Consider the following 26561-nt stretch of genomic DNA (forward strand, 5'->3'; position numbering starts at 1 on the left):
CAGGGCCGTGGAGTTCATGTGCATTCACACAACACAACTGAGCTGGGAAATAGCACCAAAATTCGTATTCTGTGAGCGAAAAGGAAGCTGATGAATCACCCAGGCTGCTCAGGAGGCGGCTGGAGGCCAAGGGATCAAACCGGGAGCAGAGCAGATGGAAAGGTGTGAGCTCAGCAGCCCTCAGGACTTCAAACACCTGAGAGAAACATGCCCAGACAATGAATGAACAGGGGCACCACAAAGCTTTGCACTTCACTCCCACCTCTCAGTCTGCATTTTAACAGCTGCTGTTCTCCAACAGATCCCACAGAAAACGCGTGGCCGGTACGGCACAGCCTGGGACACAGGAATTGGGATTGGATGGACCACTGGATGGCCCAGTCAGGCCAGAGGGACTTGGAATCAGGCCCAGCACAGGATTAGAATCATGGAATGGTTTGGGTTGGAAGGGACCTTGAAGACCATTCAGTGTCACCCCCTGCCATGGGCAGGGACACCTTCCACTAGCCCAGGTTGCTCCAAGCCCAGTCCAACCTGGCCTTGGACACTTCCAGGGATTCAGGGGTAGCCACAGCTTCTCTGGGAAATCCATTCCAGCCCCTCCCCACCCTCCCAGACAGCAATTCCTTCCCAATATCCCATCCATCCCTGCCCTCTGGCAGTGGGAAGCCATTCCCTGTGTCCTGTCCCTCCATGCCTTGTCCCCAGTCCCTCTCCAGCTCTCCTGGAGCCCCTTTAGGCCCTGCAAGGGGCTCTCAGCTCTCCCTGGAGCCTTCTCTTCTCCAGGGGAACATTCTCAGCTCTCCCAGCCTGGCTCCAGAGCAGAGGGATCCAGCCCTTGGAGCAGCTCCGGGGCCTCCTCTGGTCTTATTCCAACAGGTCTTTCTTGTGCTGGGGACCCCAGGGCTGGACACAGTACCCCGGGTGGGAGCTCAGTGCTTAACATTTAGTGGGTGGTTAGTGGGTAACAGTGGGCATTGGGCAGGTAATTAGTAGGTAACAGGGGGTATTTACTGGGTAATTAAATGGCTAACAATGGGTATTTAGTGGGCAACAGTGGGTATTCAGTGGGTGATTAGTAGGCAACAGTGGGTAATTAATGGGTAACAGTGGGTGATTAGTGGATAACAGTGGGTAATTAATGGGTAACAGTGGGTATTCAGTGGGTGATTAAGGGGTAACAGTGGGTGTTCAATGGGTAATTAGTAGATAAGAGAGGGTAATTAATGGGTAACTGTGTGTTTAGTGGGTAATTAATGGGCAACAGTGGGTATTCAGTGGGTGATTAGTGGGTAACAGTAGGTAATTAATGGGTAAGAGTGGGTATTTAGTGGGTGATTAGTGGGTAAGAGTGGGTATTTAGTGGGTAATTAATGGGTAACAGTGGGTATTCATTGGGTGATTAGTAGGTAACAGTGAGTAATTAAAGGGTAACAGTGTCTATTTAGTGGGTAATTAATGAGTAACAGTGGGTATTGGGTGATTAGTAGGTAACAGTGAGTAATGGGTAACAGTGGGTATGTAGTGGGTGATTAGTGGGTAAGAGTGCATATTTAGTGGGTAATTAATGGGTAACAGTGGGTATTCACTGGGTGATTAGTAGGCAACAGTGAGCAATTAGAGGGTAACAGTGGCTATTTAGTGGGTAATTAATGAGTAACACTGGGTATTCATTGGCTGATTAGCAGGTAACAGTGAGTAATTAATGGGTAACAGTGGGTAATTAGTGGGTAATTAATAGGTAACAATGGGTATTCACTGACTGATTAGTGGCTAACAACACCTTCTCAATTCAGTTTTAACTCACTTCAGAGCGATGACAAGAAGCTGGAAAACCAGAGGGAGAACTAAAAGGTTAAACCAGCAGTTTCTAACAACACACTACAGGAACAAGGCCTTGCAGGGATTTTTTCCCCCAGACCAGCCCCAGTGGAGGTGCTGCAGAGCCCAGGTGAGCCTGTACCTGTTTGATCTTGTTGCGGGAGCTGGTGATGCGCTCGGTGATGCTCTGGTAGGTGCGGATGGCCGTGGTGAGCTCCGTGTAGTGCTGCACGATCAGCTCGTCCAGGTCCCGGTCACACTTCTCATAGGCCTCCTCCAGCCGGCCCTTCTCGGTCTCCCTGTCCTCCACATCGTCACTGGTGGATAAAGTCCTAAGGACACAAGGATTGCACAAGTTGTTGAGGTGGTAAAAGGAAGAAATTCGCAGGATCGCAGAATCAACCGGGTTGGAAAAGACCTCTGAGATCATTCAGTCCCACCTGTGACCCACCCCCACCCTGTCACCCAGCCCATGGCACTGATGCCACATCCAGTCTGTCCTTAAACACCTCCAGGGATGGGGACTCCACCCCCTCCCTGGGCAGCTCATTCCAATGGCTGAGCACTCTCCACGGAAAACATTCCTTCCTGATGTCCAACCTGCCCCTGCCCTCGCACAGCTCGAGGCCGTGCCCTCTTGTCCTACTGCTGGTTCCCTGGAGCAGAGCCTGACCGCCCCCGGCTCCCCCCTCCTGTCAGGGAGTTGCAGAGAGTGAGGAGGTCTCCCCTGAGCCTCCTCCTCTCCAGGCTGAGCCCCCCCAGCTCCCTCAGCCTCTCCTCCCAGCACTTGTGCTCCAGTCCCTTCCCCAGCCTCGCTGCTCTTCTCTGCCCCTGCTCCAGCCCCTCCAGGGCCTTCCTGAGCTCAGGGCCCAGAGCTGGACACAGCACTCCAGGGGTGGCCTCCCCAGCACCCAGCCCAGGGGCACAAGCCCTGCCCTGCTCCTGCTGCCACACTCTTCCTCAGCCAGCCCAGCAGCCATTGGCCCTCTTGCCCCCCTGGTCACACATGGACTCATGTCCAGTCACTCTCCCCAGCACCCCTAGGGCCTTTTCCAGTTCTCCAGCCCCTCTGGCCCAGCCTGGAGCTGCACGGGGTTGTTGTGGTCAAAGGGCAGGACCCAGCCCTTGGCCTTGGTGAACCTCATCCCACTGTCCTCAGCCCATGGATCCAGCTTGTCCAGGTCCCTCTGCAGAGCCCTCCCTCCTGCCCTCCAGCACATCCAACACTCCCCCCCAACTTGGTGTCATCTGGCTGAGGGTGGACTCAATCCTCTCATCCACATCATCAGTGAAGACATTACACAGGACTGGGCCCAGCACTGATCCCTGGGGACACCATGAGTGACTGGATGCCAACTGGATGCAGCACAACTTCCAAAACCATCCCTCCCACACCCCTGACACATCTCCCACATTGGAGCTGGAGGTCTCCAAGACCACTCCCTTCATCTTCTCTTTCTCCTCATCTCCTTTGACACACTGTCACACCCCCTGGAACTGATGCTCTAGAATCTATATACTATAGATTTTTAGCACTTTTAGGATAGAACTCTTAGCAAAATATCTCTTGTACTAAATTCCAGAAATACTGTTTCATGTTCCTCATCAAGGATTTCAATAGACGGAGACTTTTAACAAGCTAAAGAACGTTTAGTCTGGAGAGAGCATCCAAAACCAAGATATAACCAGCACATTGTTTGATATAACTTTAATCAAAACTATTCAGAAGGCCCCAAATCCTTGAAATAGTTCCAAGCAGGACAGAACATCATGAGGAAGACAAAGTTTGGAGGAAGGAGAGGTCCTGTAAGACCACCCACCCAATTCAGGGGGTATTTCACACACCTTAAGGCCTTAATTAAAGGAACTGCTCTCTACCTTTCTATACTGAACTTTTACTTTGATTTCAGGCAATTTTTCTTTCATTTCAAGGCTTCTGGATGGCTTTGACCGGTTCTTTTGGGATGGTACATCTCTTTTTCAATCCAGTTCACAAAAAGAGAAAACCCTTCTCTTCATTAAAATCCCTGTCTGTTGAAATTCTGAACAACAAAAAAAAAATTATAGAAAACTGGTAAAAAAGCACTAGTAAACTAAGTTTTAGGTTACGCTATTTGTAATGAAGTTTTGTGATGTTTATTCTGGTAAATGTGCCCGTCTGGGGGTCAGGAGAGACCAACGTACTGCAAGAAAATAAAACACATAAATATTGTGGTTTATTATTCTGCCAGTTTTCAGATTCTTCAGAGCTTTTTTTGCTGCTCCTGAATTTATGAAAAGGGAAAGCTGTCTATTAGTTATCATATTGCCACAGAGTCATTAATACAGGTACAGTGCAATATGTGAAACATCTCCTGATCTGTTATTTATAAATGAGTTATAGGGAAGAAATTCTAACTTTGGACTCAGAGTTTAGTTGGAGTGTTGGAGTTTCTACAACTCACCTGCCCTGGGGACACAAGGGATAAGCACAGGGACACAGAAATCCATCACAAGCCTATCCCTGCTTTCCAATAATCCACCCATTTTCAAACACACCAGTACAGGAAAGATGTTGCCCTGCTGGAACAGAGTCCAGAGAAGGCCACGGAGCTGCTCCCAGGGCTGGATCCCTCTGCTCTGGAGCCAGGCTGGGAGAGCTGGGAATGTTCACCTGGAGAAGGGAAGGCTCCAGGGAGAGCTGAGAGCTCCTTGCAGGGCCTAAAGGGGCTCCAGGAGAGCTGGAGAGGGACTTGAGACAAGGGATGGAGGGACAGGACACAGGGAATGGCTTCCCACTGCCAGAGGGCAGGGATGGGTGGGATATTGGAAAAGAATTCCTAGCTGGGAGGATGGGGAGGAGCTAGCCCAGGTTGCCCAGAGCAGTTGTGGTTGCCCCTGGATCCCTAGAAGTGTCCAAGGCCAGGCTGGACAGGACTTGGAGCAACCTGGGCTAGTGGAAGGTGTGATGGACCCTTATTTCCCCCCCTCGTTGATTTTAACCTCTGAGTAACATCATCTTATCAGATTTTTTAATTTGATTTCTTACTTCAATCAATGAAGTTTGAGATTCCAACAAAACTGCTGAAAACTTGGCAAAACTGCCTTTTTAAGTCTTCTTGATGTCACCCCAAATTTCTACTCAAGAATCAATGCAATCTTCTCTTCTTCCCTCTCTCTCTTCACCCCACACCCTTCTCGAGACCCATCCAGCCACCAGATCCAGGAGGCCACAACCTGGAATGTCCCCATGGCACAACCAGAAAGCCCCAGGAGAAACATCCTCACCTACAGCACTCAAAGGTGGCTTGTGTAAAAAAAAAAACAGATCCTGAATTTTCCTCTTTATCCTTGGAAGGGGAGCCACAGTCCACACAGGTTCTTCTGCTTTAAATCAGCAAATACAGACACTGAAAACTCTCTAATTCATTGGGAAAACTCATTTGGGATCAGTTATAGAGGTTATGACCCAAACACTGGGGTGTCACAACCTTAAGGACCAGAATTTTGGAGCTCTCCTGACAATTTCTGAATAAAGAATTTATCATCATGAAGGAGCTATGAGGGGAAAATAAGCAAAAGTAAAGCTATTAAAAAAAATAATAAATAAAATCACTGCATGCAAACTGTTTTGAACCATATGCTTGAACATCATGCAGCAATCACAACTTTCAAAGAAATCCAGAGCATCTACTTGCTGAGAGTGAGATGTCTTGAAAAATACACCCAGCAGAACACGAAAACAAGGAGATTTATTTCATTTAAATCACTGGAGTTTTGCCTCTGGACTGAGACATCACCTTAACATGGTGTGGACTCTACACTGAAAGAGTAAAATACCAGAAAAAGTCATTGTTTCTGACCCAAAAGACTGGAAAAATACACTGGCAGGAGTCAAAAAACTTCAATTTGTTTCTGAATTTAAGCTATTTGTGTAAAGAAGGTTGAGCGGTCCAGGTTAGGAGGGAAGCAAGGACTTCTTGTACCTCACTGAAAAATAATAAGAAAGAAAGTCTTTCCTTCTGGTTCATTTATTTATTTCAAGGACAGCAAGTTCACAAGGGGGTTGGTATTGGGTAGATTTTCCTGAATTCTTCAATCCCATTGGGAAAGTTGTAAGAACTCAAGTGCAAAAGCTCCTCTCAGATAAATATAAAGGAAGAACTCAGACACACAAGCAATGTTCCCTCTCTCTTGGAAAGGTCAGGAGAGACAGACCCAAAAATTCCACTTCACTACTCCTTCTTCCCTCCAAAGAGAAACAACCAACTCAGGGGCTCCATCTTTAAACAGGGAGGGGAAAAAAAAGCCTTTTTAGAGGATAGTGATCCCAGAAAGAGCAGCCAGAAAACTCAAGTGAGCAAGGAAATCTGTGCTGCCACGTGGAACACGGGAACACAGGAACTCACCTGTCCTGACCAACTAACCAAGAGGACAGAGCAACTGCAGCCAAAATATATCCCACAGAGAGGATCAGGCACACAAGTGGTTTATTTTATTTGGCAGAGTTTTCCCCACTTTTTCACTTTCAGCTGGCAGAAGATTGAGGTGGATACACGTGGAATGAGGAGAAGGGATCCGCTTTCTTTTGTTGTTCCTTGGATTACTGGTGTGGGCCTCACCCCCCACTCCCAAAAAACAAGAGCTGCACATTTTCCAGGGGATGTGGATGCACCTCTCCTCCAGCACCAGGAACGTGCTGAGAGGAGAACCAACCTCCTCATTCCACTATGATGGAATCACAGGATGCCCTGAGCTGGAAGGCACCCTCAGGGATCATCCAAGTCCAACTCCTGGCCCTGCACAGACACCCCAAAAACCCCACCCTGTCCCACAGAGCGTTGTCCAAATGCTCCCTGAGCACTGGCAGCCTTGGGAAGTGCCCCCTGCCCTGGGGAGCCTGTTCAGTGCCCCACCACCCTCTGAGGGAAGAAGCTTTCCCTAAAATCCAACCTGACCCTGCCCTGGCACAGCTCCAGCCATTCCCTGGGTCCTGTCATTGTCACAGGGATCAGAGATCAGAGTTGCCCCTCCTGAGACTCCCAGGGAGTCTCCCCTCAGTCTCCTCTTCTCCAGCTGAACCAGCCAAGTGCCCCCAGGCACGTTTTGTGTGGCCCCTCCAGACCCTTCCCCAGGCACAAAAAGCCTGTGATTTCCATCTCTGTGTGCATCCACAGAACATATCCCACGTATCCACCAACATCCCAAAACCTGAGCTGCCTCCACCTCACCTGCCCCTCACCCTGCACACCACAAGGATGGCCAATCATTAATAATTAACACAACACAGACACATCTCACAGCAGGTAAGGAGAAATACAACCTTTGAGATGACACTTCTCAAAAGGCTCCAGCCATTCCCTGAGATCCTGTCCCTGCTCACCCGGAGCAGAGATCAGAGCTGCCCCTCCTGAGGAAGCTGCAGACCAGGAAGAGTCTCCCCTCAGAGCTGCCCCTCCTGAGGAAGTTAGATCAGGAGGAGTCTCCCCTCAGAGCAGCTTCTTCCAAGGCATCAACTCATTTGTAGCATTCCCAGTTCCATTTGTAGCATTCCCAGTTCCATTTGTAGCATTCCCAGTTCCATTTGTAGCATTCCCAGTTCCATTTGTAGCATTCCCAGTTCCATGCTCCATGGCAGCTACAGAAACAGGAATGCTTCCTAATGATACTACATTAATATTCTACTCCCAAACGTTCTCAGCTGTACCTTAAATCACATTTTTCACAAAACAAGATGGTTTTTTAATTGTATTCTAGCCGAAGCACTTGAATATCATGCAAAAAGGAGCTGAACACTAAGAACATAATATCATGCAAAAAGGACTTCAAAAGTAAGAACACACTGTGCCAGGTTGCTCAGAAAATCCCAAATCTAGTACAAAGCTCCCTGCCTGTGACAGGGCATTGGAACCATCTGATCTTTAAGGTCCCTTCCAACCCAAACCATTCCATGATTCTATAATAATCATAATAATAATTCTCTGTTCAGAGCTCTTGCAGATAAATACCCTTTCTTTGGGAAGAACTGCTTATTTGTGCCACAAGGATGATCTCCAGAGTGCTTCCACAGGGACACAAAGGAATATCCTCCTCAGGAATCGACAGGCTGCTTGGGTTTGGAGCTGCACAGGATTGCTGCTCTCAGGAGTTCATGGAAACATCGACCCTCTCCACCCTCAGGATGGATTCCAGGAGAATCCTGGATTGCTACACACAACTCAACTGGCCCATATCACAGACTAGAAAAGTTTTTACTTTTAATCAAACAAAATTCAGTTTAAAAAGGCTTGATTTGCCAAAGAATCCTCTGCAGTGTCAGGGGTTTGTTACAGAGGATGCCACGAGCCTTTTTTCCAATGTTCCAGCAAATTCCCACCCAACTCTGGCTTCCCAACAATTTGAAGCAGATTCCTATTGTGTTGCCCAGCTGGGTTTGTCCTTGTATTTGTATTTAACTTGCCCTCTATAGGAAAAAAATATATTTTGCTAAAAACACTCGGTGTTTTAAAACTTGACATTTGCCCAGGGAAGCAGAGCTGTTTATGAAATGAGAGACAGAGGGGGGGGGGGTGTCACAACAGGCCCTGCAGCTTTGAAACCACCACCCAGGGCAGAAGGACAAAGCCAGTGCAGCTGGAAATCAGAAATCCTTGGAGATCCCACGAGCTAATTCCTACTGGAATGATATAATGGTAATGCACAGTTCTGGTCTGTCTTCCCCCATCCTTGAAAGGGCAACTAAACCAAGACAGGGGATGAAGCAGCTGCTCTCTCAGATATTTGAACACCAAGACTCTCTGAAAGGAGACACAACAGGGCTGCAGGGGTGAAAAAAACCAGATGAATAATTTAAAAGTAAAGTAGTTTTTCACCAAAATCGTGCTCTGCTAGAGCAAGGGGCACCTGTTGAACTCAAAGGATTGGCTCAAAGAAGGAGGAGGTGTTGACACCTGAGGGAGTGAACTCCTGGGCTGGGCTGCAGGATTTGAGGCTCAACACCATGAGCAGGTTCAGGGAAAGGAATTTAATGTATTCCCAGGGAACAGGGCTGGGATGTATCCTCTGACATCCCAAACTCAACCACTGCAGGCACCTGGGAAATACAGAGCCACTGGACACCAGGCCTGGATCCCCTCTCCTAGATTTTGTAGGAGACAAACGACCAGGCTGGAGGAACCACTGATCTGCCTGGATAGAGCATTTCTCTGGGAATATTCCTCGGGAATATTCCAGTAATGGGGCTGAGGAATGTTTTGGAGGTGATGGCACCCAACTCCTGAACGTGTGCACACCAACACAACACACACATGGGATTTTCCCTTCACTTTTCCGGGATATTTTGGCACCCAGAAGACAAGACAACCACGATCCAGAGTTCCAGGTGCTGCCAGGCAGTAGGAAGGAGGAGAAGGGAAGAGTCAAAGTTCCCCAAAACACTGCTCTGTCCACTGCAGGGACACCTTCCCCCAGGAGAGCATTAACACACCCCCTCCACGCTTTTCCAGCCTGTGATCCCAACCTGCAACCCTGGGAACTCACTGGAAGTTTCAGGCTCAGTCAACCACCACATTCCAAGATTTCCAGCTGGCTCTGTCAGATGCACCAGCTGGGAAATCTTCCCAGAATAAACACCTGCATTGGGAATGTCTGGCTTGCTTTAATTACCTGTTTGGGGAAAATATTGTGCAAACAATCAGCACTAAAACCACAATATTTGTATTTTGACCAGAAAACTTCCTCTTATTTACAGTCCTTCGGTCTGTTGTGGTTTAAAATATTGAAGGAATCAATTCCTACACCAAGAAGGATAAATAATTCTACACAACAACAATTCAATCCTAATAGGGTTCTTTTCCTCCCCACCCACAGGAGTTTTCCTTAAATACCTGCAGATTATTTCCTTATGGTAAAGTTTAAATCAAAACCCAAGACCTAAAAGGAGAAAAGTATGAAAGACTGGGTTTTTTTCTTTTATTTTACTGAAAAACCAGCAAGTTTCAGCAATAAGGTTTCAGTTCTAGGATTTGGGAGTCTGGATTAATCCCTTAATATCTGAAACCTCGTACACTGAATTTCCTACCCAAGCCCCGTGGTACAGGAGTCCTTTCTTTTTTTTGCTCTGCTGAAATAAAAAAAAAAAGCAAAGCAAGGAATACTTAATATTCCTCAGATTATCCACATTCCTGCCAACACTGCAGAAAAGGAAGCCAAGGGCATCTCTGCTTGTTTTAGTCCTATTAAAATGGGGAGCGAGGAAGGCGAAAAGTCAACACGCTGTTTGCCAAACAGAAAGGATCCAAATTCTGTTTGGGAAGGGAACTTTGCAGAAAGAACTTTGAAGGGGGAATTACAGATTATGAAGCCATGATAAACACAGATCAGCTTTTTAGAACTCCCTAAAAAAAACGCTCAGGAGGAAAAGCAGTTTCCAGGCAGGTTGGGAACTCTGATTTCCAGGAGGGATTCCCAACCATTTCACTTCTTGTTTTTTTTCATTACCTTTTTTTTTTTTTTTTTCTCTCCAAATGAGAATCCTCCTCCCCTGTCAGATACCTGGAATTTGTAGCTGGCAGCTGGATGGCTGCAGATGCCTTGTCTCATTAGTAAGAGCTCAACAGGATTAGAATAATTCCGACCGGCTGCTCGGCTGCTCCGAGACGTTTTTATGCTGTGGTAAAACAGGAACTCACTGAGCCAAATCTCATTGACTTTTGATTTTGCACAGTTAAAAAAATACAGATTACACAAATGCAAAGTGCTTAATTCACTGGAGTCACTTCCACAGATGGAAGGGCAGGACAGAGGAGACGATCAGACACAATCCTGCAATGTTTTTATCACGTCCCACACGAGAAAACAAATGAACCTTGTTATTTCCCCCAGGTCAGTGAATTCACACTGGAATTAGATTAATAAAAAAAAAGTCCTTTGGGGACTATTCATTTTTGTGGAATTTGATCTGGAGAGCACAAGCATTTTTTTCATCTCCCATTTCCAGCAGCCAACTCGACGAGCGGAGGGAGCAGGTGGAAAGACTTTTCCAGGAGTCCTGGAAACATTATGCAAAGACCTAAAGCTTTAAACTGCTTCCTACAACAGTTCACAAAGACAGGAATAGCTCATTTCCCAGGGTAAATACACAGGAAAATGTATTCACATGGATCAAACCTGCCACCTCTGCAGAGGTAGCACCTTACCTTCCCAGAAAACTGAACCAACTCCAAGCTCCCAAAGTTTTCCTGCCTCAGCACCACAGGTGAAGGAACAAACTGGCACAACCAGGACCCAAAAGGAAGTTTGGATTTATTCTCACCTGTTGCCTTAAAACAGCTGAACAGGCTGGAGCTGTGAAAAGGTAAAGAGGATTCACTCCTTAGGGAAGAGGCAGGCTGGGAGAGCCGGGAATGTTCCCCTGGAGAAGAGAAGGCTCCAGGGAGAGCTGAGAGCCCCTTGCAGGGCCTAAAGGGGCTCCAGGAGAGCTGGAGAGGGATTTGGGACATGGCATGGACGGACAGGACACAGGGAATGGCTTCCCACTGCCAGAGGGCAGGGATAAATGGGATATTGGGAAGGAATTGCTGTCTGGGAGGGTGGGGAGGGGCTGGAATGGATTTCCCAGAGAAGCTGTGGCTGCCCCTGGATCCCTGGAAGTGTCCAAGGTCAGGTTGGAGCAACTTGGGCTATGGAAGGTGTCCCTGCTCATGGCAGGGGGTGGAACAAGATGATCTTTCCTGTCCTTTCCAAGCCAACCCTTTCTGTGATCCCACATGTCCCATAACATCTCATTTTTACAACATGTAAAATGCTCCAGACTGGAGCTACCATTCACCACAGAAATGCACACAGAGCTTCAAAAATAAAACATATCAAGGATGGATAAAAATCAGTTTTTCTCTGTGAACCAACATAACTCATCTGGTCCCAGCAACAACCAACACCAGCAAAGTCCCTGCATTACACAACAGGCTGTTGTCACTCTACAGTATCTGTTATTTATTTGTGGCTTGACAAGTCCATGTGTTCCATAGACCTACCCAAGTCCTGCAGGTTGCCCAGGCTGAAGAACTGCCACCCAAACTCACCTCCTCTGTGAATTCACTGCTCCAGTGTGATGCATTAATTTGGGGAGGAAAGGGAGAAAAAGTGAACTCCTGGGAAAAAACAAAATCAGGACGCAAAAGAAGCTGTAATTCCCTGACAGGCTAATAAATTTCTTTTATTGTTGTGAGATCAAAGAATGGGATGTTTACTAAGCTATTCAACAGCAGAAGAAAACAAACACCATTGTCCCACTCATCATGTGGCACAACAGAACTACAGGAGCACAGAAATGCTGCTACTCGGAGATGATCGGCTGCCAAACTCACCTCCCTTCTTAAAATTCTATTTTTGAGCTTCAAATGCACTCCTGCCCCAAAACAGGATTTAAAATCACTGATCTCAGCACCACAGAACACACAGCACATATGGATAAACCTTTATTCTGTGTAACACTCACATCTCATAAATGAGCAGAGCTTCTCCTCACCAACAAAATGAGCTTTGATGCCAACCAAGTGCACCACAGGCTTTGCTCAGTGCCCACACCAATAAACTGGGCATAAAAATGAGTAACTGTCCTTGTAGTTATACCAAGAAATGCCTTTTCTGGGGCATTTTGTCACCCTCAGGAGGAAAAGCCTTTGCAAAGCCAGCAAGAGACATCATTTCATGCTCTCCAGGCAGCCCCAAAAAGCTCAGATTGGCAAGTCCTGAACCTGCTGCTGAACCCCAAAAGGGGATTATTTTGTTCATGTACAGAGACTTAAAAAGCAAATATGGAAACATTTGAGCTCCTGAAGGAATCTGCTCATCTTCCTCTCAGAGGGATGCATGAATGGGTCTCCTTTTCAAATATATTTTCCTGTTTGACAGGGAAATTTTAGCAGAAGTCATCCTGTTAACGGACCTCAGTGGGAAGAACTGGAGAAGTAACTCTATTTTCATGGAATGGTTTGGGTTGGAAGGGACCTCAAAGATCCTTTAGTTCCCACCCCCTGCCATGGGCAGGGACACCTTCCACTAGCCCAGGTTGCTCCAACCTGGCCTTGGACACTTCCAGGGATCCAGAGGCAGCCACAGCTTCTCTGGGAAATCCATTCCAGGGCCTCCCCACCCTCATATCCAGGAATTCCTCCCCAACATCTAAGCTAAATTTACCCCCTTGTCCTGTTTTCCCCTCTCTTTTATTCTTACCATGCCCAGTAACAAACACAGGTCAGGCAAACAAATCCATGAATTTCCAAGCTCCATCTGCCCACAGTCCATCCCCCTTTAGTTTTGGAATGTGCTGGATCCCCTCCCAGCACACCCAAGCTCAGTTTTCTGAACCTGAACTCGGGGTGCACTTCACACTCCTCCTGCTTCATCCCACCCCTTCACTTCCTTCACTTAGAGGGTTTTTTTTTCCCCATCAAATCCTGCATTTTGCTGCCCCCTCACCCCCAGTTTTTCCACCGTGGCAAAAGGATCTCAACGACCACCTTTAATATTATCAGTTCACAGGCACCAACCTCAAAACCACACCTCCAGCAGGAATGACATCTGAGACTCCCCCTGAACTCGTGTTTACACTGAGGAGCCTCACATTTCCCCACACACTTTGTATTATCAAGGCCTTTACCCTGTTTCCCAGTGCAGATGAGTAATTTCTTTTCCCAGCCCGCTGACGGCTTCCTACCTGCCCGCCAAAAATGCCAAGGAAATTAGATTAAGTGTCAATTCTAAGAGGAAAACTGTTAACATTAATGAATAATAAATGTTTCATTTCTGTAAATTTGCTTTCTGTGATGCCTCCAGCCAGGCTGGGTGGATCACTGCCTGCCTATTCTACCTGCCCTTAGGCCAGCCCTGCTAAGTGTGATTACTGCTAAGCTCTGCCTGGCAAAGGGAGCCTTAATTATCCATTTCTCAGACTAGAAAATTTGTTTCACAGGAAGAACGTTGCAGTAACAGTATGTGGGCATTATGCTTCTGTGGGTTTTTTTTTTCTCCTTTTTTTTTTTATGGAACAGATACTGTGTGCAAAATGCAAATACAGGTTTAAGAGAATTAATGCTAAGTTTACAGCAGATAATCCTCACAGGAAAGGTGTGTTAAGTCCCTGCTGCTTCTGGGTGTCTCCCTAAGAGCCTCTTTTCTTCTGCTCCCCAACATCAGACCAGACACATCTAAATATTTACGGTTAAAGGCAGAAACAGAGTATTACATGATGCACAAGTGCAGCTTGGAAATCTGGGAATAATCCTCCTTTATTTCTGGATTAGGTTTCTTTAAGTGTGCAATTCAGCTGCCTTCACTCAGATGAAAATACTCATTAAAGACAGTGGGAAACACCACCCAAAAAAAACCCAGGCACGTTGATCAAATTTAGATATTTCTCATCTGATCAGGAAAATGAACATTTGTGTCAAGAGGAATTGAACTGAATCCCTGAGGGAAATCAAAGGTCCAAATTTAACAGCAATCCACGGAAAACTTCCCACCACCTGTTCCTACTACTCTGCACCATCACACCCCTCGGGAAGGCTCCCAGTTCCTCACTTTAAAACCCCCTGGAAGGTACAAACACACAAACAGTTTGTGGCATCAAGTGCTGAAAGCTGAGGCTACTTTAGATGAGTGGCCAATTCAGGGACTTGTTCCTTCAGTAAAAACACCAGAAATCTGTTCAACAGAAGCACAGTGAGCAAAACCCAAAGTTTAAGGGATACATGATGATTCCTTCTGAAGAAATTGTGTGAGATTTTCAATGTTTTACTGTTTGGGTGACAATTAGGGGATAATTCTTCTTGTTCACCTTGGAAACCTGCAGGTGACAAGTGCTGGGTGGGCACTGCACGGGAATATTAGAAAAGTTCTCCTGAATATGTCTCACAACATGTCACAGAATCATTTGGGTTGGAAAAGACCCATAAGATCATCAAGTCCAACAATTCCCTCAGCAGTGCCAAGGCCACCACTGCCCCATGTCCCCATGGGCCACATCCCCAGGGATTTGAAATCCCTCCAGGGATGGGGACTCCAACCTGTGCCAGGGCTGGACAGCCCTTTCCAGGAAGGAATTTTCTCTGATATTCAATTTAAAACCTCTCTGGTGCAACTTGAGGTCGTTCCCTCTCCTCCTGTTCCTTGTTCCCTGGGAGTAGAGCCCAAATTCCCCGGCTCCACCCTCCTGTCAGGGAGTTGCAGAGTCACAAGGTCCTCCCTGATCCCTCTTTTCTCCAGGCTGAGCTCCCTCAGGAATTCTCCAGACCCTTCCCACCTCCCTTCCCTTCCCTGCACATGCTCCAGCCCCTCTGTGTCTCTCCTGTCTGAGGGGCCCAGAACTGCCCCCAGCATTCCAGGAGGGGCCTCATATCATATTATTCATAATAATATTAACAGTACAGCATTAAGCTTATCAAAATTACCCTTCAGAAAAGAAAATTAGAGTTGATTTGGGTTTTTTTTTCACTTCAGTTATTTTCCATTTCACATCCTGCCGAGGAGCTAAAACACAAACCAGAACACAAGGTACAGGATTAAAAAAAAAAAATAATAATAACATGGCCTTTTGACAATTTTTGACCAACAAAGGGTTTGTGAAGTTAAACAGAGAAAGCAGTTGCTAGAAGCAACAAATAATCATTTCAGCAGAGCATTGTGGACGTCTGGAAAGCCGAGTCTCCTCTCTGCAGGAAACAACTGCAACGTGCCACAAGACTTCATATGGAAAAGGGAGGAAAAAAAAGAGCAGAGCAAAGAGAAACCCATTAGAATCCAGTTACTGCTCTTGCTGAGGGCTGTGGCCACGCAGCAATTAGAATATTTGCTGTTGGTTTGAGCCTTTGGGATCATTTATAAGGTTTCTGGTGCTTTGACATCCCGAGGTGTCACCCACAGAGCCCGAGAGCACACGTGGGACAGGGAACAACAGGTGAATAAAGGTGAGGATGGAGGGAAAGGGAACAAAAAGGAGATGAGGGAGCATCTGGCCACATCTCCCTGCCCAGCAGAAGCTGCTGTAAACACAGAGCTCCTCAGGCACTGTCGAGTTGCAAATCATCACAGGAATTGCTGCAGCCAGAGAGTTTTGAAGTGCAAGTTGTTGGGAGGATCAAGTGTTGACTTCCCACAAGTGGGAAGATTATTTCTTGCAGAGCACCTAAATTTATGTGTGGCAAATGCAATGTAGCACTAGTTTGTTACTATTTCCCCCCCTGGAAAAAGCTGTAGAGGGGACCAGAACATCCCACACTGATAATTTCAAGGACTAAGCCTCGCAGTGAAAACATCAAGCAACACCTAAGATCAAACACGCATTTTGAAAACATTTACTGGAGGCATCTTGCTAATATTTAAGGCCCTGAGTTAATCAGAATAAAATGCAACGGTGAGGAAAGAAAAATCTGATCCTTTCTGAAATTCAAGGTTTGGTTGGTTGGGGTTTTATTCCTTAAGCCTTCATTTTATGGGTGTAAAAAAAAAAACCACAAAACCTCCTGTCTAGAATCACAGAATACCCTGAGAGTTGGAAGGGACCCACAAAGATCAAAGTCCTGAGTTTGGAGCAGTTCAGCCAATATTCCTCCTCCCAGCTGCTGTTCCAACCCCATGAGACCTCAAAAGCAGCTACACTTTCAACAGAGCACAATGAAAATGTTTTGTGAAGCTCCCTGGGACCAGAAGAACACTCTGCTTCAAGCCCACTGTCTCCACTGCTCTACAAATTTTCCAGAGGTTCATTAAACTAAATGGACTTATTTGAATTTTATAATTGAAAAAGTGTTGTCTGAAAGACAAGTCCCAAATGGGGTGATCTACAGCTTCCAGCACTATTTAACCTCAAAGTGGAGAATCTGATAATGCACATTTTGAAATGTCTCCAGAGACTCATCAAAACTACTGTAAAAGTTGGGTCCTCATGAAACAAAGCCAGACAGATGGAAAAAAAAAAAAATTAAAACTCCAAAAGGTATTTAAAAATTTAACTCCTGTGGCAACACACTGAATGTTTGATCATTATTTTCATAGGTTTTTTCCTATGGATTTGAGGAAATAAAATGGTCAGGAGACAAACTATCCCTTCGTGGAGACAACATGGAAAGCAGGTGGTTCAAAAAGGACACCATCCAAGGCAAGTGGAATGGGAAATGTGAATTTATTATAGGATTGTAGAGGTTCTTCTCCTTAAAAAAAACAAGTTAAATGCTCCATCCTCACCAAGGGGAACACAGGGTACTCAGCCTCCAGCCAACTCCATCTCCCTTGTGCAAAGAAATAACTCCCTCCCTCACTCTGAGAAACAGCAGCCCCGAGTCTCTGCATGATCCTGTTAAACACAGAGCAAACAGAGCATTTGAAAACATTTTCCTCCTCTGCTTACACTCCATGAATCTTTCATGCCGTTTGCACAGTTGGCTTGAGCACTTCCAACAGCACAGGATGAGCTTTTTTCATCATGGAGGGCTTGCAGATGGATTCAGGATATTCTGCAGTGTGAGAAGGGTGAGCAGCCTCCAGCCATCCTAATAAACACCAGCTGGGAATTCTTGGTTTTGCTGAATTAACCAACCTTTAATTAAAATTTCCCCACACCAAAACAAATAATGCAAGGGGAGACAGTGATCAGCTGATTGCTGAGACAAAGATTCCAATATTAAGAGGGGAAAAACAATCCCACATAGATAAAATCCTAAGGACACCTTGGAAAAGGGATGCAGAGAACAGACAGACCCAGGAGATGCCACTCTGTCCAGGAAACCACAGGGACCAACTCTACTTTTTTTGGCATTAACTTAAGATCCAAAAATTAAACCAACCACATTCCCAGGGAAAAATCCAAGCCCTAAGGATCACTATTTTCAAAGCTGCAAGAGGAAAGGTGGACAATGCTACTCAGACCTCTCACCTGGAAGATTAAAGGATGAAGAGCATTTTAGGACCCTGCACCATGAGCCCACCCTTGGTATCACACCAGGTGGGAACACTAAAACCACTGAATTTGCAATTATTTAGTAACAAAACCAACTATTTCTGCCTCACAGTTTTTTCTCAGAGTAGGCTGAACTCCAGCTCTGCACAGGGCACTGTCCAAAGCTAAATTAACAGCTGAAAAATAAAGTCCCTTTAGCTTTTACCCAGGCCCAGTCACACGTATTTGTCCTTTGGGATGTGGCCCTAAGGATCAGTATTTTCAAACCTGTAAGAGCAGAGGGTGGACAATGCTACTCAAATGTGTCACCTGGATGACTAAATGATGAAGAGTATTTTAGGACCCTGAGTACCATGAGCCCACCTTTGGCATCACACCAGGTGGGAAGAGCAGGAATGAGCAAGAGCCTTATCACCATTAACTCAAGGTTTCAATCCTGCAGCAGAATGAAGTTGTTGAAGGCAACAACTTCCAAACCACTGAATTTGCAATCATTTAGTAAGAAAACCAACTATTCTGCCTCACAGTTTTTTTTCAGGGTAGGCTGACAGGGCACTGTCCAAAGCTAAATTAAGAGCTGAAAAATGAAGTCCCTTGAGCTTTTCCCCAGGCCCACTGTCCCTCTGGATGTGGCTGTGTATTCCCACGTGCTCCTTCAACTGTTTTTAAATGTAACCCATCAAACCACAACCCAACAGTTGCCAAACATGCAAACATTTTCTACGAGTGCCTCGAGATCGTTTCAAGGAAATTTATAGTTTACGGCCACGCTCTGCCACGTCCAATTTGTTCTCTGTGAATTCCTGAACTGCTTCTCTCTACCTTTACAACGCTGGAAAACACCATTAGCAATAAAAGTGGGTTTAAGAGACCATTACAGATCAGAATAACTGGGTTTTTATTCCTTGTAGCAGCTATTTCCCGAATGGAACAGCGAGGGCAACGGGCTCCACATCCCACATCCATCTTCTCACCCTCCATCACAGTCTGGGAGCTCGGCTCTATTGCTTCAGACACAAAGAGAGAGAAGAACCAAATGCCAGGAATCCATTCAGCAAAGTTCACACCTAATGAAAATAACAGCCAAAAGCATTAAAAAAAAAAAAAATAAAATAAAATAAAATTTCACTTGTGAGAAATAAAATACGGGGGTTTTTTTGCCTGCGATCTCAACTTGGGCAGAGATCTGCACAAAGATCTCTGCAGAAGCTCAGCACAAAGATTTCACTGAGGTCTTAGGGAGTCACTGCTAAAGTTTGTTTTCCCCCAATTAAAGCAGCTATTAAAGGCCAGTTCGAAAAACCAGCAGGAAAAACGCCCAACAGTAAATAAAAGGCAGACACGTTCACCAATTAAAAAAAATCTGACAAGATCTCTCTCTCTCTCAAAAGGAAAAAATAAAACAGCATTTGCTAAATGCCAGGTTGCTTGTTTTCAGAGCACAAAAAGCTGCCTCAAGCAGCTCCCAACGAAACAAAAGGTTAAGGAAAATCAATATACAAACAGGGGTTTGTCCTCTCAGCGATAAAATAAAATATTCCCCAAGTTGTCCTGCAGCAGATGAGCCAAATTCGCTTCATTATCTGCTCTGGTTTTTAAAAAGAAACGGCCAAAGCCCCTGTGATCAGCAGCACACTCAAACAACAAAAGCTTCTGCTCTCCTGGGACAACATTTTGACCTTACAAAGTACATTTAATTTGAGGAACTTGAGGGATCCTTCTGATCCAAGAAGGAATCAGCACCTTTTGGAGGTGGGTGTGCTGAGGAACGAGCTCAAGTGCTGCACCTCCCATCCCTGATATCCACCATCCCATTCTGGAAGTCCCAGTCCCAGGAGCTGTTTTCTTGTAGCAAATAAGAGTCATTTCTCCTCAGCACAAGGGCAAATTGAAGATACTCTCACACGTTCCCTAAAGGCACAGGGAAAAGAAGGAAAAGTTCCCAAAGTGGGAATTTTAATAGCGGGCTTTGCAAATATTAAGATTCCCGGACACACTTTTTACTTCCAGATTTATTGTTATGAATAAATCCTCTATTTCTCCTTTAGGAGAAACAAGGACTCAGTGGGATCCAGCAGCAGCTCTGTTAAGGTAAAACTCCACTTCCTAATTGTGCTCCCTGGCTCTTCCCAGATGGATCAGTCCTGTCCTGGGACAGCTGACTCAGGAAACATTAATTCTTCCAAATTCATCCATCCTTGAGGTTCCCTTTATTCTCTATTCTTGGCCACAACCAAAAAGCCAAGGTGAATTCCATCAGTAATTCCTGTGGATCCTCCTACAGGAAACAACTCCCCAGGAACAAACGTGTTCCCTGACACAGCAGGAAAAACTGACACTTCCCAGGGACTGAAAAGGAGGAGGAGTGGGACATTCCTTCCTGTTGGGGCTTCCTTCCTTCATCCCACAGATTTCTGCCCTCAGAGCTGCTGAAAAGCAACACCCCAGACACCAGGGAGGACCCAAAATTCCCAAAGTAGAGCCCCAGAGCTCATAAAATCCCATTTTTTTACAGGATTCCAAGAGCTGCTTTGTGTTAAACTCTGTCAAGGATCTCACCCCTGGAAGTGAGATGCCTTCTCCTGGGAAGTCCAGTGATGGAAGCACAAGAAACCCTAAATCTGGGATCAGGAGAAAGGAAATTATTCAGTCTCTTTTGACAGAGCACGACTGAGCTTGAGTAAATATCAGAAATTATCCCTTTGTTAATAAAATAATCCATATTTACAAAAGGCCTTTCAGCTTCCCACCTCAAAGCATTTTGGAGACAGTCACTGAAGAGATTCTGCAGACCTTTCTTCTTAAAAAAAAAACACCAACTTTGCTGCAAATGAGTAAAAATAAAATTCCTGAAGAAGCTGCTCTGGATTTGTTTGTTTACAGCAGAAAAACGCAGCCAAAGTTCTGCTGGTCCCTTTATGGGCCTTTCACACAGGCCAAGGGAGACATAAACAGCCCAAATAAACAGGGAAACACAAGTGGAAAACCACAAGGATTCTATTACACATCAGTGTTTTGGAAATAAAGCTATCAAGGAAGGAAAACTTGGCCACGTTTCAAACCATCAACCCGCTGTGTTAAGATTTGTGATCTTTTTTCTGAAGCTGAGAAAAGTTCCACTGAACCCACCCTGGGTTTAAATTTGTTTGCAGTGGTGTTTTATGACCACACACAAGCTCTGAAATAATTCACCTGTTGCTTGGCTCACCTGATACAAAAACAACACATAGAAAAAAGTGATTTAAATTCCTTTTCACGCCATTTCTTTCTACACTTGAGCAACCCAAATAAATATCAATATTATTATTATTAACACAACACTTTTTCCTTCCTTTGCCATCGGGTTGTCATGGTCTGAGCTCAACGTGGCACTTCAAGCTCTGCAAAGAATCTCTACATCCAAAACAAGCTCTAAGGAAATTCTAGAGGTTCAGTTATCAGGCTGTTCTAGTGAATAATTTTCATTTCATAAAGTCAACAACCTCAATGTTATCTCTAAACACTGGACCTAAACTAGCCAAGATACCAGTGCCTGGAAGCCAAAGATGGAGACAAACATGATTTCTTATTTGGACAGCAGAGCAACATGAGCTGAGTCTTATACTATAAATTAAATTAGTTCAGATTTATTAAAATACAGGTGCAAAAGGAGAACCTTAAAATAATTTTGGAAATTACAGGAAACTTAAAAAAACCAAAGATGATTACAACAGGAGCAATCAATGCAGGTACATTTTTCTTCCCCTCTGTGGAACCAGCTGCTTTTTTTCCAGAATCAACATCTCCCTTTAAGTTTTCCAAGGCTTTAAAGGCCAGTTTTCAAAGTAATAAAAAGGACAGAATTTTCTAAACATTATCATTCCCAGAGGATTTTTAAATCCTAACATGTCCTAGGATACAGAGCTCCTGCTACAATAACTTCTCCAAAGTAACTCAAAGACTGGAGTTTCTCCCCAGGACATTGGAGCAGGATCCAAAGTCTGGAAGCTCATTCCAACTCCCAGTATCCCACTGAGGTGATTCCTGCTGCCCACACCTACTGGAGAGGGTGTGTGGAAAAACATTTAAAAGCTTCAGTGGGGGCAATCAGCTGCCAACCCACTGGTTTTGAGCAGCAAAAAAAAAAAGACTTACAAGCAGCTGAAGAAGCCACAGAGGAGGAAACAGTGAATTCAGGTCCAAGTCTATCCAGAACTATCCTCCAGCAGAGCAGAGTTCAGGAATAAGGGCAGACAGTAATCAATACTCTAAACATGACCAGACACAGGTCTTTCTTTTGACTCTCTACAAGTCAGACTTGGAAGCAGCAGCACTTTTTCCCACTCCTGCATCCTCAAAAAGGATGGACTCTGCACACACAGGACTTCCTGATCCTCCAGCTTTTCCAACCAGCCCTGTTTTACTCAGTGCTGCTGGTTTTGGGGGTGAAGGTCACTTATGGATTCCACAGCACCAGGACAGTGCCTTTACCCTCATGCATTAAGCTGGTACTGGCTGAAAGGTTTATTCACAGAATCACTGAGGTTGGAAAAGATCTCTGGAATCAGGGAGTCCACCCTGTGCCCAATGCCCACCTTGTCCCCCAGCCCAGAGCATTGAGTGCCACGGCCAGGCCTTCCTTGGACACCTCCAGGGATGCAGACGCCAAACCTCCCTGGGCAGCCTCTGCCAAGGCCTGACAACCCCTTCCATGGAGAAATTCCTCCTGATGTCCAACCTGACCCTCCCCTGGCACAGCTTGAGGCTGTTCCCTCTTATCCCGTCCTGTTGTAAGAAGGTGGCAAACGGGATTCAGGGAACTCAAGTTCTAAAAATGTTGCACGTTGAAGAATAAGTAGTTTTAAGTGAAACGCTCAAAGTCCAAAGACCACTTTCCACTCTCCCTGGTTCATAGAATCCCAGAATCACTGAGGTTGGAAAAGCCCTCCCAGCCCATGGATCCACCCTGTGCCCGATGCCCACCTTGTCCCCCAGCCCAGAGCACTGAGTGCCACGGCCAGGCCTTCCTTGGACACCTCCAGGGGTGGGGACTCCAAAGCTCCCTGGGCAGCCCCTGCCAAAGTTTGGAACCCTTTCCATGGAGGAATTCATCCTCATGTCCAATCTGACCCTCCCTTGGCACAGCTTAAAGCCGTTTCCTCTCCTCCTGTCCCTTGTTCCCTGGGAGCAGAGCCCGACACGCCCCCGGCTCCCCCCTCCTGTCAGGGACTTGCAGAGCCAGAAGGTCCCCCCTGAGCCTCCTTTGCTGCAGGTTGAGCCTCCCCAGATCCCTCAGCCACTCCTGCTGCTCTGGACCCTTCCCAGCTCCCTTCCCTTCCCTGCACACGCTCCAGCCCCTCCGTCTCTCCTGTCTCAGGGGCCCAGAACTGCCCCCAGCATTCCAGGGGGGGACTCACCAGGTCCCAGCACAGGGAACAATCCCTCCCCTGCTCCTGCTGGACACACTATTCCTGATCCAATCCAAGGGCCACTGGCCTCCTGCCCCCCTGGGCTCATGTCCAGCCGTTCTCACCAGCACCCCCAGGGCCTTTTCCAGCTTTCCAGTCCCTCTTCCCCCAGCCTGGAGCTGCAGGGGGTTGTTGTGACCCAAGGGCAGGACCTGACATTGACCTTGTTGAACATCATCCCATTGTCCTCAGCCCACGGATCCAGCCTGTCCAGGTCCCTCTGGCCCCAGAATAACGCAAAGCACTGGGAAGAGGAGGGGATGAGTCGAGCAGGGCAGGAGGGACAGCAGGACACCCATAAGGACAAGCTTTGCTCCAACACCGAGGCTTCCGCACCGCTCCGGGAGAACCTGGAAGGACCCAGTGCTCCGCAGGCCGGGCCCGCGCGGGCTCCCCCAGCAAGTCAGGGCCCGCCGCCGGCCCTGTATCACGCTGAGGGGCCGGGAGGGCGCGGAGCGGGGCCGCCCGTACCTGATAACCGAGATGAGCAGCCCCGAGGGGTCCTTGCTCCTGCCCACGGTGCCGCGGTACCGCCCCGCTGCCTCGCCCGCCGCCATCTTGAGCCCCCTCCGGCACGGCGCACACACACGCGTAGCCAATCAGAACAGAGCAGGGCGGGCCGCCACCCAATAGGAGGCGAGGAGGGCGGGGCGCGCGGCATAAAGGGGCGCGGCGTCGCCGCGGGGCCTTCTGGGAGTTGTCGTTCTGACGGCGGCGGTGACCCGGCTCCTCCCTTGCACAGGTGATTAAAAGGTCAGTTGAAATCGGGTTTAAAAATTACCCACCAGACAAGATACACCTGCAAAGACACCTGTGCCCAATAACCGTCACTCGCTTCAGAAGCTGCAGGAAACTGGTCTGGCGTGTGATTAACCGAAGTGCCCTCACAGAGCCCTCACGGAGCTGCGCTGAACAGCAACGGATTTCAATGTTCATAAAGTTTATAAAACGCATTAAATACTTAGATTAACGTATTCTATGAACCAGTAATGCTAAATACTAGCACATCTGATATCAAATACATCACAAATACAAGAGTTGCTGACGTGTCGCTTCACTTGATATCTTTAAGGTACTGCCTCGGTTTGCACCTGGAATACAGTGATGTGACTCAAGCTGAACCAGCCCAGGTGGTCTTTGAGGTCGGCTCTGAAAGTAAACCTGACATAGTTTGGCACTGGAATTGTGGGGTTTTGAACAGCTGGAGATGGTGGATGGGAGTCAGTTCACGAACTGGGGAGTGGCACATCTCCAACACCCACTTCCAACTAGGGATATTCCATGATTCCATAATACTGAACAACAACTTACTTGCCCATATTCTTGCTTTGCCACAGACACTCTCCATCTCTTGCCACAGGATCACCTTTGGAAAAGGGAAGGTCTCTGTCACCCTGTTCAGGGTTGGAAAACCAAAGGTTGCTTTTCAACATTCGCTGGACCACATCGAACAAACCCTCTCCCAACAGCTGCCTCGCTTTCCCTGCTTGCAAATAAGGGATAACAACACCTCTCCAGTCAAGTCCTTGTGCTAAAAACACCACAGAAGACCCAGGGTTGTTGTTGGAGAGGCAGGAATTCCTGAGCCAGGGCAGGAACAGCCATTATTTGCATCACTTGTAGCTGCTGGGTGTTTTCTGAACCAGTCTCGCTCCATCCTGTCAAAGACACTGCTCCTGGCTGCTCTTCTGGAGGTGCTTCTTCAGCCCAAAGCTGCACATTAATGACTTAATTGCATGGAAATTGCTGGAACCTGTAGGTAAGTCAGGAGTATCCATTTATACAAGCTGTGTTTGAAGCACAACCTAATTGGAAGCCTGGTATTCCCAGGGCTTATTTACAAGGGGAATATTTCCACAATAGCTGTTGTGGAAGAGTCCCTATTTACTATAATCAACCCCTGGCTCTACGATCATTAGCAGAATGAGAGCGTGGGCACTTTAATTCTGAAATAAAAGAGACTTTATTCCTGGATAACCAGCGTGTTTTCAGAGCGGGATAATTACCCCAAAGTGATTGTTATGGGGTGTGCACTTCAGCGTTTTCCTGTAGAGCTGCTCTGCTCCATTTCCCCTCGTGCAGGCAGGCTCTCAGCTCTACAATTTGCTGTTCAGATATGCCAAAAAAAAAGCTCATTTGCTCCTGATTTTGTGAGCTTTGCCAATGCCTTTGCCCGAGGACGGTGATTTGAATGGCAGGAGGTTTCTGCACCGGCTGGAGGGAGTTTTTTTTTCCTCAAACTGCTGAACTTGCCAATATTGTTTTTTTTGTTAATTGGCAACTCCTATTGACTGCTCTGGAGCAGCACAGACCTGGAGATTGCAGTGGGGATGAAATCAATGTGTCCCACCTTTTCATTCCTGACAGCTACGATAATCACCTCATTTAGGAGGAACTTCGTCGGGACAAACCGGCAGCAAATCTCCCCCAGAACTGTGACCTTGCTGACTTTCAGTGCTGGGCTCTAATTGCTAAACCACTGCCCGGTTTCACTGACAAGCCCTTTTCTCTTCCCTCCCAACCCAAGCAGAGCTACAGGTGGGAATTTATGTTTTCTTTAAACAAAAGGGGGGGGAAAATCCAATGTAGTCTGGGCCGATGCAGCACATGAATGCTGAGATCTTTCTTGATTAATAATATATGACACAAGGAGGCTGAAGGGTTATGAGAACATCATTTTCTCCTCACACAGCCTGCAAGAAAGGATCTCAGCCTGAAAGCTGATGGATTGGGGCAGAAATCTATTTTTATTTTCACATTTCTTTCACGTTGTTTTAGGACCTTCAGGTATCTCTTGGGAGGGGGGTTCCTTGACAACTCCTTTCCTGGGGTAGCTTTACCTGCAACCCCTTCCCACAATTTATCCCCTGGTCTTCTCTGAGTGCTCCTTGGGAATTCCTAAATCCAACAGATTTCCCGGTGCTCGGGGCTGGTGCACACACAGGTCTCTCCACTACGGGTTTAACATTTGAAAAAAATACCACAAGTACTTTGTTATTTCATTTCCAACATTAGCAGAAATGTCAGAGGAAAGGGTTCAGCTCACACCAATCTCTTCCAGGTGTAATTGCCTCGTCTGTAATGCCTTTATATTGGTTGTAATGAAATTACCTTTGACTTCCATCAGTGTAAATGGGAGCAGAGTGAAGGCAGAGTTTCCATCTCACTGCGGGAGGAATTCTGCCTGGATGAAGAGAGCCTAACGATTTTGGCATCTATCAGTCAGCTCAATAAAATATATTCCCCTCTTTACAGAGCTTGTCACCCCCACAGCAGCTGCAGTAAACTGAAATTCTGGGCAAAGAATCAGCTCCAAACCAGCCCCTTGTTGCATGAGATTTAATTCTGGGGTTTTTTTT

At 46.6% G+C, this 26561-nt stretch overlaps 1 protein-coding gene and 1 long non-coding RNA gene across 4 annotated transcripts in view; one reads left to right on the top strand and one right to left on the bottom strand.

Annotated features, from left to right (window-relative positions):
* Nucleotides 1–23781, bottom strand: part of EXOC4 (exocyst complex component 4) — a 304003-nt gene extending 280222 nt beyond the window's left edge. The window contains 2 exon segments of the mRNA XM_032687270.1: nucleotides 1964–2153; nucleotides 23674–23781. Coding sequence (XP_032543161.1) covers nucleotides 1964–2153; nucleotides 23674–23759 — 276 coding nt within the window. The 5' untranslated portion in view covers nucleotides 23760–23781.
* A 108-nt stretch (nucleotides 23782–23889) lies between these two features.
* Nucleotides 23890–26561, top strand: part of LOC116786615 — a 46931-nt gene continuing 44259 nt past the window's right edge. For all 3 annotated transcript variants that reach the window (XR_004357019.1, XR_004357021.1, XR_004357020.1), the window contains exon 1: nucleotides 23890–24961. This is a non-coding gene — a long non-coding RNA (uncharacterized LOC116786615). The remainder of the gene's footprint in view (nucleotides 24962–26561) is intronic.

The sequence above is a fragment of the Chiroxiphia lanceolata genome, chromosome 5, assembly GCF_009829145.1.
Source record: "Chiroxiphia lanceolata isolate bChiLan1 chromosome 5, bChiLan1.pri, whole genome shotgun sequence".
Lineage (NCBI taxonomy): Eukaryota > Metazoa > Chordata > Aves > Passeriformes > Pipridae > Chiroxiphia > Chiroxiphia lanceolata.